The sequence below is a fragment of the Passer montanus genome, unplaced genomic scaffold, assembly GCF_014805655.1.
Source record: "Passer montanus isolate IOZ18808 unplaced genomic scaffold, ASM1480565v1 scaffold11, whole genome shotgun sequence".
NCBI lineage: Eukaryota > Metazoa > Chordata > Aves > Passeriformes > Passeridae > Passer > Passer montanus.
In genome coordinates this window covers 20,338,752-20,360,129 of record NW_024357613.1, presented here as the reverse complement: position 1 = coordinate 20,360,129, position 21,378 = coordinate 20,338,752, and the positions used below count along the sequence as shown (strand labels likewise).

Sequence of the window (21,378 nt, the reverse complement as noted above, 5' to 3'; positions counted from 1 at the left end):
ATTTTGTTTCCTGTCACTGACATGCATTCTGCTGTATGAAAGAGATCTCCTTTTAGATCTGTGAAAATAAAGCAGGAAGCTTCTGTATAAAATCCATTGTAGATAAAAGTGTTGGTGAACACCAACAAGAGTCAAACACAAGATAGCAAAGTGGTGCATTGAATGTGATAATCTCCATCTCAGAAGAACAAAGGAGATAATGTTTGTGTTAATGTTTTGCTGCAGCCTTTATTCAGTGAAACACCTGGCAGGCTTACAATTGTCTCAGTGAAGCAACAAACTTGAAAGCATCACCTTATCTTTGAAGATATAACTCAGTATTGTCTTCAATTCCCAACTCAGCACATAGCAACGTTAAGACATTTAAGGATCTTATGTTACTAAATACATTAAAGCTCTCTTTTAAAAAGTTATTCAGTTTGAGAGCGCTCATTGGAGACCTGTATTTCTGACATTTCTGTCAGACCAGTACTCTGACATTTCCAGGCTTTACTGATCACCATGACTTTATCCTCAAAACACCACAATACTATACATACTTCTCAGTCCATAACCATATCAAATTAATTTTCTTGACCTTATTTTCCATAGAAACAATGAGCTTATAAATACACATGTAAAAACAAAAACCATTATCAGTAATTTATCATCCATATTTATGAATTAACAAGTTGCAAAATCAGTACCCCAGGCTCCTTTGGTCAAAACAATTTCTGAGGTTAGGAATTTCTAACCCACCCTTTTCTACGTTTTCTTAGTCAACACAAAATAACATGTAAAATCTCAAATTAAACAATACATATATATAATTAGTAAAACAAAATCTTCAGTGTCATATATCTTCCTCCCTAATTTTGATTGATATTTTTGCATTGTTCTTAGTTTATTTGCCACCTGGCCTGATGCATCTTGGATGTCCCTTATACCCTCTAGCATATCTTCCAGCCTATGATACCTTGGATACCTCAGGACATTTCAGATACCATAAAGATCAGGCAACCAGATTGAGGTCATACAGACTTAAGAACAATGTTCAGTTCTTTTGGAAATTAGTAATTTGGCCAGTGGAATAGGATTTGAAAGACTGGGGGTTTTATGTTTGCTAAATTTCACAATTTTGCTGCCTAAACCATACATTTTTTGAAATAATGTACTGTTGTAAGGTGTCTATACAAATAGATACTAAATGATTTAAAATCTTAAGTTCTGTCATATTTCTTTCCCAATATGTTCCAGTATTACAACTACTTTTTAAAATCTAAGTAATCTATAATTTATAAGAATTTCTTATGACAAATTAGGGAAAAAAAAACCTCTTTGTTAGTGTAAATAACTAGCTCTGTACATCTCAAAATGTAAGCAGAATGCTTGCATTGTACAAGACTTTATAGCACTTGAGTAGCAAATACTGTGTCATATTGTGCCAACTTAGGAATGATATAAAAAGTATAAATGCTTACCAAAGGGGCAATTGCATTTGAAGCCACTTATGTCCTCTTCACAGGTTCCTCCATTCCAACAGGGTCTGTCTTGACACTCACTGATGCGAACAGAACATGTTTCTCCTGAAAATTTGAATTTAAAAGAAAAAAAAATGCTGACATGTTCAAATCATAGAGATATATTTGTAATGAAAAAAGTCTATGGGATTGTCACAGTCCACGTGGTGACCCCACTGGCCACAGCACACCATGTACACAGGACTACTGATAGACTCCCTGTGTCTTATGAATTTTTCTGCTTCATTTGGTACAGGACAGTCCATTTTGACAGGCAAAGTTGGAATCATTACAGTCAGAAAAACAGAAAGCTTTCCTACTGAGGTAATACATAATCCTGATGCTTTTTCCCCCCAGTATACAAATGTACAACATTCAAAAACAATTTTTGTACAGTTTTGTCAATAATTTTTTTTCATTTTGCTCTCTGACACCTTTAAAACGGAATTGTGAAGTATCATTGACTATGAAAATAAGGCAAATACTAATTTACAGACATTTATTTGCAATAGAGCAGTTCAGCCTATGTTCTACAGCAAGTTGTCAGTACTGTAGTATTGGACAAAGGAGGAGTAAGAACAAATCACTAAAGAACATTTAATAAGGCAAAATGCAGATAAAAGGGGACAAAATAATTAAGAGCAAATCTAGGAAGTAAAGTGAAAAAAATATTTTTAATTTACAAAAATTATTGTTTTCATAAGTAACAGGAAAAGCTATTTCCAATGTATTGGGTTTGTGTGGCCAGATTTTGGTAGAAGGAGGAGCACAAGGATGACTTCTGTGAGAAGGTGTCAGAAGCTTCCCCCATGTCCAAGAAAGCCAATACCAGCGAAGTCCAAGATGGGTGTGCTGCTGGCTAAGGCTGGCTGGACTAATCAGAGATGTTGGTAAACACCTCTATAATAAGACATTTAAGAAGAAGGAAAAAAAGTGCTTATGCAGTTGAAACTGCAGCCAGAGAACAGCTGAGTGAGGATATGTGAGGGGAACAGCTCTGCAGACACCAAGGTCAGCGCAGGAGGTGCAGGAGGTGCTCCAGGTGCCAGAGCTGAGATTCCCCTGCAGCCCCCAGTGCAGCCCATGGTGAGGCAGCTGTGCCCCTGCAGGCTTTGGAGGAGATCCATGCCAGAGCAGGTGGTGCCTGAAAGGAAGCTGTGAACCTGTGGGAGGTCCATGCTGGAACAGGCTCCTGGCAGGGACCTGCAGACCCATGGACAGAGGAGGAGCAGGGTTCCTGGTATGACTTGTCACCATGTGGGGTACCACACTAGAGCAGCCTGTCCTTGAAGGACTGCTTGCCATGGAAGGATGACCCACACTGAAGTAGTTTGAGGAAAACTATTTCCTATGCAATGGACTCATGTTGGAAAAATTAATGGAGAACTATTTCCTGTTGTAAGAATCCCATGATGGAGCAGGGAAAGGGCTCCTCTTCCTGAGCATCAGGAGAAACCACAGATGAACTGACCATAACCTCCATTCCCTGTCTCCCTGTGCTGTTGGCAGGGAGCAGGTAGAACTGGGAAGGAGGGATGGGTGGGGGAAGGTGTTTTGAAAGGTCTTATTTTACTTCTCATTATCCTGCTCTGATTTTATTAGCGATAAATTCAATTAATATCTCTATATTAAAACAGACTAATTCCAGTCTGTTTCGCCTGTGATGGTATTTGGTGAGTGATTCCTCCTTGTCTCAACCCATGAACCCTTTGTTATAACTTCCCTCCCATCCAGTTGCAGAGGGGAGTGATGAAGAGGATTTGGTGGGTGCCTGATGTCCAGCCATGGTCAACTCACTACATCCAGCCACAGGAATATGGAGGTAAATCACGTTCAGTAGTTATAACAAGTCAGCAGTACGGAAAGCATGCTGGGCTTTCTGTGTATCTTCCAGCAAAAGATAAAAAGAAACCAAATACTGATATTCCTCTGAATTCTTTCCATGGTGAAAATAATTTGTTCTCTTCTCTGCAGCACACCTACATGCCATCTCATGAACCAGGACTTTTGGTTCTCAAAACCTGTGTCTATTGGATACAAAAGGTCTTCTTTGGAGAAATGAAGCACTAAGATTCTCTTCCACACATAAGCTTGTGATAGAAGGGCTCCTATTGGGTTTTTTTCTGCCTCTAAACATACTCTGCATTTTCCATAAGATTTGAAGATATATGTATGAAAAGGAGGAGAAAAAGCATAGTCCAGGGAGAGTTCAGGTAACTCAGTAATCTAAAAAGCTTTCTGCTAAGAGCAGCTGCTAAATGCTGTCTAACATATGCCATGGCACCAGTGAGCATTACAGCAAGGACTGGCCAACATATAAATTAATTTCTAAGTTCTTTAATTTTTTAAAGAATTTTCTTTGAAGTGTTGATAAAGTAATGGCACTATATGCAACCTTGCTGATCTAATTCTGGTATTTTGCATTCCTTTTTCTTTCCAGTTCAGGTCCCTGATTATGGTTGGATTACTATTTATCTCTTTTGAGGGAGATAAATAAAAATGCATTGGCATCTGTTCCTCTGGCTAGGCAGGTGAAGAGTAGCACAAATAGCACAAACAGAGTTTCCTGCAGAAGTAAATTATCTGGCCACAAGCCATGGGCAAGCTGAAGCATGTACTAGAAAAAACTCCTTGAAACAGATTCTTTCATCTCCTGAATTCTTAAAGGTTAAAGCAAATGCAGTTTCAAGGGAAACAATAGAATGAGAGCATCATCATATACTGATGATATCTAAGATATCATGCAAGGGGCAATTTAGGAATTCATGTTCTCAGAGTACAAAGGTAATATGTGGGCAGTATTTAAAAATATTTCAGAGAGAATCAAAGACTCTATGAAGCTACTGTGAGACCATATTTTCTGAGTATTTGAGACATGAAAAAAGCTGGACAGATAAGAGAAGCCTTTTTTGTTTTCAGCATGCAGCTCCCCTCAACTACACATTTGAAATGTATGATGAGAACCTTCTTTGAAAGTCAGATAAAAATTGTTAATTGGCTACAAATTACTTTCAGCATCAAAGTACGTTAATATAAATTTTTTTTTGGTTTATGCTTTTAAGGTTAAATTAATACAACACATTCCAAACATAATTACTAGTAAAACATAACATTTAATTAGCTATTTAATAAATCATAGCTTTAGGTCTGAGATCCTATACATTTTAAAGGCATCATATCACCAATTCTGAAGTACAAAGAGAATGTTAAAAATTACCATGAGCCAAAAATTAATACTTTGATTAATGCTATAGAATATTTTATGCTGTATAAAATTGCAGTGTTCTCAAATATATAACAGATAATTATAGGAAAGTCTGTCACTTGCAAATTGCATTGCCTGATCTTTAACAGCAACATTTTCTACCAGCACATTGATGATACACAAGACATTATTCTGCAGGATCACAAAGGTGTTGAGAAGAGCATAAGGACCTGAGAAGGTGATTACTAAAAAAATTAGCAAACATATTTCATCATCCTAAGTGTTACTGATATCACTTACTCTCTTTAAAATAATCATGTTATTTTAGCAAATGGAGGGACTCTGAAGTTCTCAGGTAAATATAACTACAGACGAAAAACAAGAAAAAAAATTAAGTTTCATAAGTCTGATGGATGAACTCTCATTGAATATTCCTCACCTTCAGAAGTGCAACTCAATAAGACCACTAGATGGAAAGTTTGAAAATTTCAAAAGTTGGATGTCTTTTTTCTGTTTAACTTAAAGACATTAACTTTGCACTTTATCTGAACTTAGCAAACTATTGTTAGATTATGTAGAGTATCCACAAAATTGAGGGTTTTTTGATATCAAAATAAGTTCAATTTCAAACTGTTCTCAAATATAATATTCAGATATTAGAACAAATATCTGAAATTCATTCAGAAATTAGAATAAGATTGTATTTGAGAGCTTATTTTCTTAAGATAATATACACTATATTTAAAGTATCTCTTATTAAGTCTCTTATCTTATTCAGACATTTCTGTCTGAATCACAAAACACGTGAAAAAAGATAAAAATACAAAGTTTAAATACTGTTTATACCAACTATTGTTTTATAGGCAAAATGAAATATAAAGTTTGACAATCTAAAGGCACACAGAATGACCACAATGAAGAAAAGGATGTTTAAGAATATTTTTGAAGTAAAACTCCTTACTTGAGATACTCAAGACATAGAATTGACCTTTCTATTCCAAAATCAGATGAAAAGCAAATGATTTAAAATTCTGCTTAATGTAAACTTAATGAAGTACTATTAAAAAAAAAAAAAAAAAAGAAAGAAAAAAAAGAAAACCACAAGGGATTCATAAAGTTCAAGAAGTAGCCAAAATATTATCAGTGTGTTTGAGGATTGTCTTCACAACAGCTCTGTGTTACTGTCCACCATTTTATAAAATGTGCATAATTGCAAAGCATTCCAGTCATGTACCGGATAACAAATTGTGATATTTTGTTGCTTGCTAAGCAACTAAGCTATTCTGTTAGATAAGAGATGCATCAAGCTGAGTAATGCTTCTGCTGACTTTGCAGAAAATGCAGTTATGTATAAGAAAGACAGACGGTCCAGGTGAGGCTTTAGTGAACTTGACAGACATTTCTTTTTCTTAACTGTGTTGTTCTACACACTTGCTCATTTTTAAATTTACTTTGAGGTCTTTTCTGCTTAAGATATTGCAGTAGTTAAAAATCCAAAACTAATCTAATTTTATTGACCTCATACAGAGTAATCCTTTCTGTGAATGTCTATTACAGATTGAAAATTTATATCATGTGTCAAACCACTCCATCTTCCTAGCTTCCATGAAAGAGTATTAACTCAGAGAAAGTCTATGACTCTTCAAATGTAGACTGCCCTGAGCCCAGCTCATCTATGTCTATGGGATTACATTGTACATCTGACAGGCTGCTCTGGCACAATCTGCCAGCAATAATCAATCTTTCCTAGCAGCAAAAGCCAGCCAGAGCCCCTGAAAAGGTTGCACTACCCAATGCCCTGAGCTGCAAGCCCAGCCCAGCCTTGATGTGTGGTGGAAATGTGGGAACAGACATGAGCTGTGCTTCTGGGATGGTCTACTATTGAGATAAGAAATGTACGAATGGAAATGGAAGCAGGTGTTTCAAATGCAGAACAGGTGTGGGGAAAAAAATGAACCTGTTTGCCTTCCTTTGTCAGCAAAACAAATGATTTCATGTTTTCCAGATGACCCTGCTTCAGGCAATTCCTATAAAGCAGCTATCAGAGTGCTGAGCGCACTAATATACCCAAACTGTCTGCAGCAGACCCACCAATGTGCTTCCTACAGACCCTGCCCATTGTCAATGACTTCACCTGTGGGTACCCTGATCTGCCCTTAACTGTTCTGTAGATATTTTGATTTCCAATCCTGCTTCCCTCTCTGTCTCAAGAGTGCTCTTGTAAGGCTTTTTTCTTCTAACTTGCTTCCCTAGCTGGATCCTGGATCTGATCCATTGCTTGTGCTGTCTGGGGCTTGCCAGGGACCCTGTTACCAGACACTTTTTCTGACTTCTCTGTGTAAATGCTGCAGAAGTGTTCTTTGCTTAGTGGTGGCAACATTGCACTGCAATGAAACTTGGATTCTAGTTTGTGACTCCTCTCATGGAACAGCCTTGATCTTGCTGCTCCCTGTAAAGAGGTTCAGTCATCATAATGCATTAGGGTGTCCATCAGCTGTTCTAGACTTGATTTGTGTAAGGGATTAAGTCTTCTTAAACTTACTTGTGTCAAAAAGGATTGGCTTTCACATAACTTAAAGTACTTTCCTTCAAGATTTGTTTTACTTGATGGCATGGAGGATATACTATCCACACCTATTACAGAAGGAGGAAACTATTTAAAAACATCCAATGAATGCTAAACCAATTAATAATGTACTGTAAATACAAAACCAAATATTTTCTCAGACTGCAGATATCACATGGACTTCTCCTGTGTATTTGTGGAATAAAAAAAGTAAAAACAAAGCCCAGAAATTTAAAGTAATGGAATGATTTCAAAAAGACCACATGCTATTTTTCCCTTCTTGGGTAAAAAGAAGAATGATGAAGAGCATGACATGTAGAATATATGAATGTCAAACTCAAAAAGTCACTGTGAGTCCTACATTACTGATGAGCTTTAATACTGTTATTTATTAATTATACACAGGTGAAGCAATGACAGACCATATTTTGCTATGTGGGGTACAGTATATATTCAGAGTGAAGAGATTTCCCAAACCTTAACTCCACAATCAATATTACATAGATACAAACCCTCGAGAGAAACCAGTGAGGCAACATTGCCTATCTGCCTAGAGTAACTGCCTTCACATTTTTGTGGGCATCTTAATAGAAAAGAGTTTTAATGAAGGACATGTTTAAATATGGGATTTTTTCCAAATAATTTGAAGAAGTAAATAGAGTGCTATTTATTTAGACTTACCACTCATCATGAAAGATGGAATTATTTAATGCTGAACATTGATTTATATATTAAGATATAGTTACCACAAAGATATGGGAGAAAGGACAGACTAGGAATTAATCTGAATGTGAACTAGGAATTACTCTGAAGCATTATGCTACGTTAGAAGGACTGAACCAGAAGATGGCAATATAGAGAGTCACCACATGAAAAAAAGTTAAAAAAGATTGGAAAATTATTAACTTAATTTTTAAAATCATACTGAAAACTTTCAAGTTTGACATGAGTGAAGTTCTCTTATAGGCAGCAGAGGGGAATTTGATATTTAATCGGAAAGTGAATTTATTATTTATGAAGAAAAATGGAGTACATCTGGATTTGTTAAAAAGCTAAATTACAGAGAAACAACATAACAAACACACAAAAATGAGATAAGAATAAATGTGGGGTTTTTAGTTGTACACAGAGATAAAAATCACTGATTCATAACATGCAATTATGACTGAACTTAAAATCTGTTTTGTATGGAAAAATATCCCAGGATTATAAACCCTCAGAGATTATGAAAATGTAATTGCCAGGGTAGTGATAATATTTTTATAAGTTTAAACAGCTTTTTATTAATTGTTTGTGGTTTATACTCTGAAAAATCAGAAAATATATTCAGTATATGTGGTAATGTCTTACACCTAACGGGTAACATTATGATATTTCAATTTTCTTTAAATTTACTTCTATGAAAATGCCATTATATAATATCTCATTGTGTGATAAGATAAAGATTCTTTTAAAGGGTTTTCCAGCAATATATAATTATACCATTTATATAAGCAAGTCCTCACAGTAACAGTCACATGGTTGAGATTGGAAGTGACCTCTGAAGTTCATGTTGTCCAATCCCCCATTCAAAACAGAACACCCTGACCGAGTTTCATGGAACCATGTACATGGTATACTTGGAATATCTCCATGGATGGAGACTCCATAGCCCCCTGTTCAATCTGCGGCAGTGCTCAGTCACCCTCACAGTAATAAAGTATTTCCTGATGTTCAGATAGCAGCATCTGTTTCCCTTTGTGCCAATTGCCTCTGGTTCTGTCACTGAGCACTAGTGAAAAGCGCCTGGCTCCATCTTCTGTACCCCTTCCCTTCAGGTATTTATATACATTTATAAGATCCCGCGCCTGGCTCCATCTTCTGTACCCCTTCCCTTCAGGTATTTATATACATTGATAAGATCCTTCTCTGAGCCTTTTTTCTTCATGCTGAAGGGTTTCAGCTTCCTCAGCCTTTCCTCATGGAAGTTAAAAAGGACTGGATCCTCTATTGAGTCCTGGAATACACCACTGGTTACTTCTGGAAAGGTTTACTCCATAACAAACATTTCCTCTGAACTTGGCCACTCCTCCAGTTTTCAGTTCACCTCACTCTCTACTCACCCAGCCTATACTTCATCAGCTTATTCATGAGGATCTTGTGGAAGATCACACAGAAAACTTTGTTAATGTCAAGGTAGACAATACACATTGCTTACCCCTCATCTACAAGTTAGTCATTTCACTTCAGAAGTTTATCAAGTTGGTTAAGTATGACCAACCCTTCCTAAAACCATGCTGATTACTTCAGATAATTTTCTTGTTCATGATTTCCAGGATTAACTGCTCCATTACCTTAATAAGGATCAAGGCAACAGTGAACTGCTTGAAGTTTTCCAGGACTTCATTTTTGCCCTTCGTGAAAAGTGACATTTACTTTCCTCCATTCTTTGGGTGCTTCTGCTAATCAATATGATCTATTAATGTTAAATGACGGTGACTTTGCCATGATATCTGCCAGCTCTCACATAATTACATATCCAAAGAGAGGCACAAAACTGGTGAGGGGTATGGAGCACAAGTCATATGAGGAGCAACAGAGGAAGCTGGGGGTGTTTAGCTGGAGAAAATAATGAGGGGGAATCTTATTACCCTCTCCAGCTGCTTGAAAGGATGTTGTAGTAAGGTGGGCATCAGTCTCTTTTAACACGTTATAAGTGACAGGATGAGAGAAAATGGCTTCAAATTGTGCCAGGGGAGGTTTAGAAGAGATATTAGGAAAAAAAGGCTTCACTAAAAGGCTTGAAAGGATGTTGTAGTAAGGTGGGCATCAGTCTCTTTTAACACGTTATAAGTGACAGGATGAGAGAAAATGGCTTGAAATTGTGCCAGGGGAGGTTTAGAAGAGATATTAGGAAAAATAAATCTTCACTAAAATGGTGGTCATGCATTGGAAAAGGTTGTTAAAGGACGTAATGAAATTGCCAGCCCTGGAACTGTTCATAAGGTATGTGGATAGGGCACATGGGGGTGTAGTTGAACAGTGAACATGGTGGTCCTATCTTAACATTTGGACAGGGTGATCTTAGAGGTTTTTTTCTGCTTTAATAACTGTAAAATTCTATGATGGTACGATTTGTAAGTGCATCCCAACAGGGCCCATAGGCATACATATTGCCTAAGTATTTCCTGACATGTGTCTCATCTATCAAGGGTGTGTCTTATTTGCTTCAGCTCTTTCTCTGGTCTCCAGAATGGTGGATTTTTGAAGGACAATTTTTCCAGTACAGACTGAGACAAAGGCAGTATTTACAACCTCAAACTTTTCCACGTCCAATCTCATTAAGAATGGGACTACATTTTTCTTTCTCTTCCCTTTGTCACCTACATACTCATAGAAACTCTTTTTGATGTCTTTCACATTTCTTGTCATATTCAACTTGATCTTTTCCCTTCCTAAACTTATTGCTGTGTGCTCAGATAGTGTGTCTCTATTTCCTGACAGGTTACCTGTCCTTGCTTCCACCCTCTATTAGTACTGAAGTTCCCTATGAAGTCCAGCAAAGTACAAAATAAGGCTTGAAGTTTAAGCAGCAAGATGGAAATACATTGTGTTAGATTTTGCACAGGTGAGCTAAGTACTGTGTTCTTCACTTCTATTCAGGCATACAGTTCTGCTATCATAATGGAATTTAAGTCACTTTAGGGACAATTCTCTGTTTTATTGAACATTTATTAATAAATGAGCATGAGCAGGAAGAAACATCTTTTATTAAATGTGCAAGCAAATTACCAAGAGCTTGTATAATCAACTAAAATTGAGGACAGCAAATCTGCAAATGTAGATCATGTACATAAATGTGTAAATGAATATATGTAAATGAAATATCTAAATGAATATAAACATATTTGAAATTAAAAATGTTAGTGTTTAAATGTTAAAAGTATATGTATCTAGCCAGAATACAATATAATGAAAATATAATTAATATAATTAATATAATGAATTTTTTATATAACAAAAAAGTAGCATTGAATTTATTATTACTTAGTATTTCAGTGGTTTAACTTGGAATTAAAAATCTAGTACTACACACACACTCTGGACTAGAGCAAAAGCAGTAAACGGCTTGGAAGAAGAAGCTGTAAGTTAATGTCTAGTTAATACAAATGACACCGTGCATACTGTGCTATTTATTTTTGCCTTTGTTAGTGGTAGCACAGATTGTCAATAGAGAAGCATTTGGAGTATTAATTGCCTGTTCTCAATGATATAGACTAAAGGCTGAAAATGCAACATTTTGGTATTACTGTATTCAAAATTATTTTCTGTCTCCCACATGTAGTCTGACTATTACTATTATTCACGCAAAACAGAAATTAGTACAAAAAGAAATCAGAGCACCAGGTTGTGTAGGATTTCTCTAACGCAATGCAGAAATCTACAGCCCATCTCTTCCTAGAAAAGACGTCTAGGACAGACAGATGCCCTATCTTCCTCCAGTGTATACAAAAGGAGTCTGAACAACTCACTAAAATATAGCTGATTATATTCTGTACGTGCAAAGGGATGATACTGCTGACCTTACTCCTCCTGAAGCTCACATTTTCCTGTTCTGTACCAAAACATTTGTTCTTATCAGCCTGTGTATGACTGAAGCCACAACAGGTAAGACTGCATAACTGTGAAATTAAAGTATTGCAATTAAAAATGCATTTTGGAACTTCACTGATTTTTTTCCCAACAGAATCAAAGCTAATACTCAGAATTGTGCATTTAGTGGAGGGAAGGTCAGCTGGGGAACTGTTAGGAGGCACAACATAAGAATATCAATGCTAATTAAGTTAAAGCTCCAGTGAGACGTACAATAACAAATGTATGCATATTTATATATAACTGTAATTAAACAGTCACATAAATATTGCTTGCATAGAGTGGGACAAACACATCTATAATACAAGGCACTTCAAAAGAGCAAAACTTACCTGTGAACCCAGCAGTACATTGACAAGAAAAGTGGCCACTTAAATCCATACAAGTAGCTCCATTTTTGCAAGGTGAACTTGAGCATTCATTAACTTCAACTTCACAGAAGGGTCCTTCATATCCAGGCGCACAGTAACAGCTGTAATTATGCAAGTGGTCCTGGCAGAATCCATATTGAGAGCACTGGTTTCCAATGCAGTTGTCTATATCAAGTTCACAAAATGTGCCAGTGTAACCAAGGGGACATATGCACCTGTTATTGAAATGAGAGGAGAGGAGGGAGGAAAAAAACCCAACTAAATCACTAGTCTGGAATATATAGGTCAATTATCACTAATAATGTTAACAATACTCTGCCTTTAAATTACCCACAAATGAATCACAATTTTTTTTCAATCTTCTCTCCTTACCTTTAATTAGTCACTAAGTAACTTCATTTCACATGCACTGCTAGCAATAATTAAATTAAAATCTTAGCTATTTACATTTGAAAAAGTAGGAGCTATATTCATATTAAGCTTCAAATGAAAACATTGAAAGAGAAAACTCTTATAAATATGAGTATTATGCATTTTAATTGGGTTTTTTTCTGAAAAAAATGGTTAGCTGCTACAGTATCTCTAGGAATAAGCAATATTACAACTTGTTTGGATATAAAATCAGTATTTGTGTATCAAAAAGTGCTTTGTCATTGGCAATAAAAGTTACAGTTTCTGCCTAAGCAAAGAAAAAGTATCTACAGAATACTATAGGTATTTTTCATTATATTTTATAGAAATTGTTTGGAGTATTTTTTCCAAAATTTAGACAGACATCTAAATCATGTAAGGCCAGAGATGACTTTTTCATGGTTACCCTTTCTACCTTTTTGTTTTCTTTTGCTGAATGAATGAAAACAAATCTGGATTATCTCATAGCTGACCCACATCTCATAAAATTAGAAAATTCCTTTTACTTGGCAATTTATTCTTTGATTGATCCTCTCCTTATCATGTCCAGAGGTGTCCTCACACATGAGGTAATTTTACTATAATACATATTCTTGACCCACAGAGGTGCTATCCAGAAGATGGAAAGAACTAACAAGTTAAAGAAGCCTTGATTATAGTAATTTTCTCTACTGATCCATCTGGCAGAAAGAGTATTTTTCCCTTTATTTTTAACACAAGTGAATGCTCATGTGGCTCTTTGCTTCTGTCCTTGTTTACAGTGCTGCATTTTTTATGGTAGACATATGGAAACTAAATCAGGAGCTGTGTGCCTTGGAGTACAGCTAATGGACACCAACTGCTAATGGGCTTTTAGTCCATGGACCAAAATAGAGCTTGCTTGAAGTAAGCCCTCCATATCTCACTTAGCGTGGTTGTGAGCCCTTCATCACTACCATTTTTGCTCTACAGATCCATTGCTACTGCAGTAATGACTCAAGTATATATATCTGTTGCATTCTTTTTTCCAGCCTCAGTCACTTCTTAGTAAATGAGAAATCTCTCCCTTCTCTTGAGAGCTTCTCATGCAAGTTGATTCTGTTTCTCATTTTTAAGGGAATGGAGTACACAAAAATATCATACATACTTTACTGTGCTGGTTTTGAATGCTGTAGAGTTAATCTTCACAGTGGCTAGTACTCATCCTCTTTGTTTCAATACACTGTTTTGGATTTATGCTGGGAAGAGAGTTGCTGATATAGAGACGTTTTTGTAATTGCTAAGCAGGGCTTACACAGAGCCAAGGCTTTTTCTGCTTTTCACATTGCCAGCCTGGTGAGGAAGTTGGGGCTGCATGGGAGGCTGGGAGGAGACACAGCCTGGACAGGTGACCAAAACTGACCCAAGGGATATTCCAGACCATGGGACATCATGCTCAGTATATCAAGTGAGGGGAAGAGGGAAAATTGAGGGACATTTTGACTCATGGCATTTGCCTTCTGAAGTAGCTGTTAATGTGTGATGGGGCCCTGCTCTCCTCAAGACAGCTGAACACCTGCCTGCCCATGGGAAGCAGTGAATTCATTCCTTGTTTTTGCTTTATTTGTGTGCATGGCTTTTGCATTTCCAGTTAATGTGTCTTTCTCTCAACCCATGAGTGTTCTAACTTTTACCCTTCACTCTTCTCCATCCTGCTGGTGCAGGAGTGAGTGAGTGACTGCATTGGGCTTGGCTGCAGGTGGTGTTAGACAATTACATTTATAGCCAAATATAAATTTTGACTTGCATAAAATTTCATTATGCATAAACATTAAAAGCAGGTGTGCTTTTCGTTACCTTTAGTTGCACATTTTCTGAATCAGCCTACAATATTATTGTAAACAACTAATCATATTAATCTTCCTGGTGCAGTTGATCACTTTATTTCCTTTTTTTTTTACAGTAACAATTAGTGTGTGCACTGTAAAAATGTAACTGTTCAATCATTCCTTGAAAATATGATTATTATCATTAGCATTGAATGGAAAATTTAACTTAGAGCTCTCCTTAACAAAAATATGAGGATGAAGAATTTTCTGTCCTTTCATGACTATTACTAGTTGTATAGTCTATCTTCAGAGATGAAAGAAGAGCTACATGGAAACAGATGTGATGTAGAATCTTCTAGTTTAGGTTTCATACTTCTGATTCCATACTACAAGTAATGATGTCGTGAATATCCTGTTTTTCAGTGCTTTGATGTCTGAAGAAATCAAAAACAGCTAAGAATGAAATGCATTTTGATTTTCCTAGTGAAATTATACCTGGATGTCTTTTAATTTAGTATGAGTCATCTCCTACAACAGTGTAATTAAGTTCTGTACCATTATTATTATTGTTATTATTACTATTACTATTATTACTACTACTATTACTTTTTTTTATTCTAATTAATTTTCTTTTTATTATCTTTAGCAGTACTAAAATACTCAGCATGATATCAGAAGTTTTGAGGCATGGATTGATTTTCAGTCTTATTTGATTTGAAGCGTAAATGTTTCTCTACAATAAATTTAAAAAAAAATGTATATAGATACATACAATAACAGAATTTCTATTTGTAAGTGTATTTCTAGCTCAGGGAACTTGTATTTTGTCCGTATCAGAGGGACAACTTAGCTGTGCACTGGCAACTCAGCAAAGAGGCTCTCCATGGCCTGTCTGGGAGTCAGTCCCTGTGCTGGAGTCAGTAACTCCTTCCTCTCCTGCTCCAGCTTCAGCTCTGGGATGGCCTGTCTGGAGTGTGTGTGTGAGACCTCCCAGCAGAGACCAGGAAATGCTAATGACAACAGCCTCTTTCTGAAGGAGGACTAAAATGTCAGCCTTACAAAATGGGGGAACAGTGAAAACAGAAGCATGGCACCAGAGAACCAGCATTTGAAAAGGTTTTATGTTAGAATTAATGGGAACAACAAAACTTTCTTAGCTTCACGGATGTCCTCTTTCATCCATAGCAAGATTTTGAGGGTAAGAGATACTAAGAGAGAAAACAAATACCTCAATGCTTTTGCTGCAGACATGGATGTTAGTAGTGAGTAGCAAACACAAGTCATTTGAGGATCCCTGTGCTCCCACATATATGCAGATGATTGTAAGTTACTGTTCCAGAGCCGAAACACAGTGAATGTTGCACGATAATTTGATATACTTGTGAAATAAATGTTAAGTGGAGATGCAAAGACAGGCATGGAATTTAGTCTAAGAAGGAATGTGTTGCTAAAATGAGAATGGTTATGGCACAGATGGAATGTGTTTCTACCACCATTTTATCACTAAAGTTCTCAAATGGCGGATGTGTGGGAAAATCGGTTTGTGCAGGTTTGTCCAGGCAGTGTAGCTGTCAAGCTGTCACCATAGGCTGCCTGCACTAAAGATGTAGTGTGACTTGTGTTATTGAGTAAATAATTGTGTACATCAAAGGAATCTTTAAAGTGACTGCAAAAAGCCAAAGACCAGACTGAAGATGTGTCTATGCTAACCTGTGCTAGTAGATGACCTTGCTATTGTCTATATTGATACAAGAGGCATATAGGAACACTGAAACCTGGAGTTAGCAAAGATTTCCCAGAATCCCTCTACTTTTTTTTTCATATTTTCATATTAATATGTTTTTCTTCATATTTATCATTCTTATATATATATATACATATATATATAAGTTTATTAGTACTTGTCCAAGCATATTAGCTGCAATTATTCAGTATTAATCATCCCTTTTTGCCATTGAAATTTGAACTGCAGACACATAAGTTGTCGTAAAGGTTATTTAGTTTCACTTTGACTTTTTATATGCATCTCTATTCTCTGCAGAAAAGCCATTGTATAACTTATTGCAGAGGTATTCCCTAAGACATTGTGACATATATTCTCCCATCTTCTGGAGTTCTAGAAATGAGGAAAAGTATTTCTCCTCTTTCTCTACTGGAAGAAGCCTATTATTGCTGCAGACAACTGTGTATATTGCAGTACTAACTTTATATGGCACTGTCAACTAGGTCCTGCAGTGAAATTGCATATATAGTATAGGATGAATAAACTTGTAAAAAGAAAATTAGATACAAAAAAATATTCTAATCAAACAGCTCAATTTACCCAGCTGGAAGAAAATGGAAATAGTCAAGGATGAATAAAATAATAGGAGCTTTAAATTTTGTGATACTCAGAAATCATCTAATTTATGTTTACTTGTCACAATCTTGCTGGCATCATGCAAAGAAGTGTTTCATTTTCTAAAGCATTTTACTCTACAATGTGTCACTTTATTCTTTTGTACTGAGATTAATTAATTATTTAATTGTGTACACTGAATTTTGTATACTGAATACTGAAGAATGTGTTGGCAATTCAAGTTTTACCATACACCAAACTTAATTTCTTAAAGAGACATTTTTCTGCATAAAAACTAAAGAAATGCTGATGTCAGAGCTACTTTGTATACTGAATACTGAAGAATGTGTTGGCAATTCAAGTTTTACCATACACCAAAATTAATTTCTTAATGAGACATTTTTCTGCATAAAAAACTAAGGAAATGCTGATGTCAGAGCTATAGCTATTGACTAAAATACATTTTTTAAATATATTAGTTCATAATGACTTTTTAAACAGTGGTAAATCCTGCAATACAGCTTCAACATTCCCAGTCCTTCTTGCTTTCCTGGGTTTGTGATAAATGTAGCACTTCATCTGAACACACCGGACTGAAGAAATGGGAAACAGGACAGGTAAAGGAAACTACACTGAGTTTTAAATTGGGTCTTTTCATTCTGTTGTTCCTTTCCACTGAATAGACAATAGTAAAGTATCTACTGTTATTGTCTTATTTCAGTTAGGATCTTGGTTTTCCAAAATGCAATGTTGACAAGAAAAAAAAATTACAAGGGTGAAGAAATCAGAGTAATAAATTTCCCCTTGGATTTCAAAGGAGGAGGTTATACTTCTCAAAGATCTCTTTCATTTTAATTATTCATAAAATGCTTCTCATTGGAGCATATTAAATCAGTTCTCTCTCTTCTCCTATGCAGAACATAATTAAACAATGCAGGTTCTTTAGAAGAGAAAAATTATTATTATTATTTTCTTTTTATCTAGAAACATTTTCTATTTGCTGAGGTAATAAATCTTATCTGTCGTTTTTTCTCTCACGTATATGTAACCAAAGGTCAAGAGATTCTTTTGGCATGTGGATGCAATTACTCTATTGCATAGTATCTGCCAGATTCATATTGACAGCTACACCATCAACCCAGTGGCAAGAGCAACAATACTTTGAAGTTATCATTTTAAACACATGCTGATTGACTTACTTCATGGTATCGCAAACAGCACAGACGCAGCTGGCAGTGCAACAATTAATTTGAATTAATTACAGGTTTTGTGTCACTGTGATTGGAGCCACTTTAGTTGTAAAAGGCTCACTAAACCAAAGGAGTAAAACTCTTAAGGCTTCTTACTGTAATTATAAGGATCTTAGTATGCAGCCTAGCTGAGAATTACACTGTATTAAAGTTTAAAAGTCCCCTTCCTTACTTACAGCAATTCCCCAATCTGAGCTCAAAGGAAATTTTTTGCATATATATAAATATACCTCTAGGTGACACTACAGTCTGGAACAGTATTTCAAAATGGGAGGAGAAAAAGAACCTGCCATGGTAAGGGGACAAAAAGCTAGAGACATTTCCTTCAGTTGACAGCTTATTTCCCATCTAGAAAAAAAATGATTGCTGGCAAAATGAGATCTTACAGGAAGGGGATGTTCGTGAATGAAAGTTGGATATTTTCTAAGATTTCCTAGTGTTAGCATTACTATATCAGCTACCACTAGAAAAATACATTATGACCAAAATTTAATAATTTAAAATTTAAGATTTCTTTACTAGGAGAAAAGTCTAGAGTTTTATATTAATTTTTTAAATTAAATTCTAATATACATAAAATGTTGGCATATCTCTATCTTCTGCACTCATTAAGAGAGATTTTGAATGGGTGTAATAGTTTTAAAAATGGATCTCTGTAGAGTTCTTTATGGCACTTATACATTTGATTCTCCATATATTCTGCTGACAGTTCTCTTATGTCTTCCTGAAACTACTTTGCATCAAAAACAGCTCTTGATAAATACTTTGATAAAAAATTATACCCATTTAGGATGGAAATGCAATTACAAATCTTTAGAAAAGGTGTGTGCACTTACATTCAGCATTTCCTCTTGTATTCTTTTGTTTTTAGTCATGTATTGGGAAGGGAAAATTATTTTTGTTTCACTTGCTAACACTAACTTGGCAAACATCATTATTTTTAAGTCAGGCATAGTTTAGTTACTTAAAAAATGCTTCACTGTCATTGAGAAACCACCACACTCTTTCAACAGAGCTGATATTATATAGTAAAATTGATACACTTTGTCTTGACAAAATAAAAGTTGTCTTCTTTTGGGGTCAAGTTCTCTGCTAACAAAACCAGCCATCTGAGATTCAGATCTTAGTGGTGTATTTTCCTGTTCCTTAGATAAACAGACTGATCTGTCAATTTAATTTGTCTTTCAATGACTGAAAAAGTAAGAATTAAGTGCTTTCTGTCAGTAAAGTCAGTCTGGATTATCAAGGTGAAATCAAAAGTTGTTTATTACCAGATATCTTCAGAACTACTAATTTCTCACTAAATGCTAGTGGAATTTGTAACATAAACATAGCTTTGTACTTCTATCAGAATTATTTTCCTAATAAAGAAAGGAAAGCCACAGATTTAACAGTTAAACAAGGTGCCAAAATATGGTCCAGTAACTTGATACAAGAGTTGATTGCAAGGTGGAAAAGAGGAAGGATGTTTATTTTGCAAAGATTCTTTGACAAAAACTCCTTTAACTCTGATATACTGAGAATCAACCAATTTTCTCCATTTGTGTGCCTGTTTGGTGATTTTAGTTATTTTACAGAAGATACTTTGAAAACAGAAGTGAAATTGAAGAAATCTTTAGTTGCTTCTATTTTTATTTTATGCACAATTGTAATCTTTTCTGAGTAGAAACATTAAAGTATACTAATTACAGTGCTTCTAAGTAGGGCATGGAACAGCATAGAATAATGTCTTTTAAAATACATTTGCAGGTATTATGGAGAAGTTTTATTTTTTCTGGATTTTGTAGAGGAAAAATAAATAATTCAAGTCTGATAAGAACAGATAATAATTCTGTTTATTGAAGAAAACCTTCCCCATTTATTTTTTCACCATATTTTATAAAATATCATTTTTAAATATCTACAGCATGTTACAGTTCACTAAGGAGAACACATAGTTTATGTTTCTTTCAATAACTGAAATGATAATAAATTATCATTCAAATTTTTATAAGCCACTTATGACAGAGTCCAGGCTCAAAAAGTGTTTGCCACTTAATAAAATAGATTATTTGTTTATGTGACATTCTGCATAGCTGATTTAACTTCTTTGACCAGCAAAGAGGAATATTTGTGATTTCTTCCTGCAACACTTCAGAATACACAGTTTTAGTGAATGTATAATCTTTGCGAAAATTACTATTCCATGGCATTATTAATATGAAAATTATATTATTGCACTAACAACATCCTTTATAATTCTTGCTGAAAGTCAAAATATCCTCATATGGCATAAAACACTTTATGAAGGCTTGCACAGCAAGCAATGTTAGTACCTGTATTTATTAATTCCATCTTCACATGTGGCTCCATGTTGGCACTGGTTTATCTCACAGTCATTAATATTCTCCAGGCATGTGTTTCCAGTCCATCCAAGAGCACAGACACAGTGAGATCTCTGATTTTCTTCATCGTAGAAGCAACTACCTCCATTTGCACATACCTGAAGATGAGAATTACAAATACGCTGTGTTGGGTTTGCATGGTCAGGTTCTGGTAGTGGAGGGAGCGATATAGAGGTGTTTTCTCTGAGAAGCCAGAAGCTGCTCCCATGCCTGACAGATGCCAGCCAGCTCCGGGATGGACACACTGCTGGCCAAAGTCAAGCTCATCAGTGGTGGTGGTAGAGCCTTGGGGTAACAGAGTTAAGAAGAAGGAAAACACTTATTTCACAGAATTACAGCCAGAGAAGAGCAGAGTGGGAACATGTGAGAGGAACAGCTCTGCAGAGTCCAAGGTCAGTGCAGAAGGAGGGGCAGGAGGTGCTCCAAGCACCAGAGCTGAGATTCCCCTGCAGCCCCTGGTGCAGCCCATGGTGAGGCAGCTGTGCCCCTGCAGCTCATGGAGGGCCATGGTGGATGCAGAAATCCACCTGCAGCCCTTGGAGGGGATGCACACCAGAGCAGGTGGGTGCCCAAAAGGAGGTTGTGACCCTATGGGAGACCCATGGTGGAGCAGCCTGTTCTTGAAGGTCTGCATCCTGTGGAAGAGACCCACACTGGAACAGAGCAGGAAGAACTGTAGCCCTTGTGAAGGGCTCACACGGGAAAAGCTTGTGGAGAACTGTCTCCCATGGGAAGGAACCTACTATGGAAGGGGAAGGACTCCTCTCCCTGAGGAGGAACTGGCAGCAAAAAGAAGTGACATGTGATGTACTGGCCATAACTCCCATTCCTCATATCCCTGCACCACTGTAGGGAAGAGAAGGTAGAAAATTGGGAATAAAATTAAACCCAGGAAGGAGAATGGAAGGGGGGAAGGTGCTTTTAAGATTTGTTTT

General features: G+C 36.1%; 1 protein-coding gene across 1 annotated transcript in view; it reads right to left on the bottom strand.

The window, feature by feature from the left end:
• The window catches only part of EYS (eyes shut homolog), a 708,088-nt gene that overhangs the window by 601,221 nt on the left and 85,489 nt on the right, over positions 1-21,378 (bottom strand). The window contains exons 9-11 of the mRNA XM_039729652.1: positions 20,375-20,541; positions 12,235-12,488; positions 1,461-1,565 (exon numbers count right to left, since the gene is read on the bottom strand). Coding sequence (XP_039585586.1) covers positions 1,461-1,565; positions 12,235-12,488; positions 20,375-20,541 — 526 coding nt within the window. The remainder of the gene's footprint in view (positions 1-1,460; positions 1,566-12,234; positions 12,489-20,374; positions 20,542-21,378) is intronic.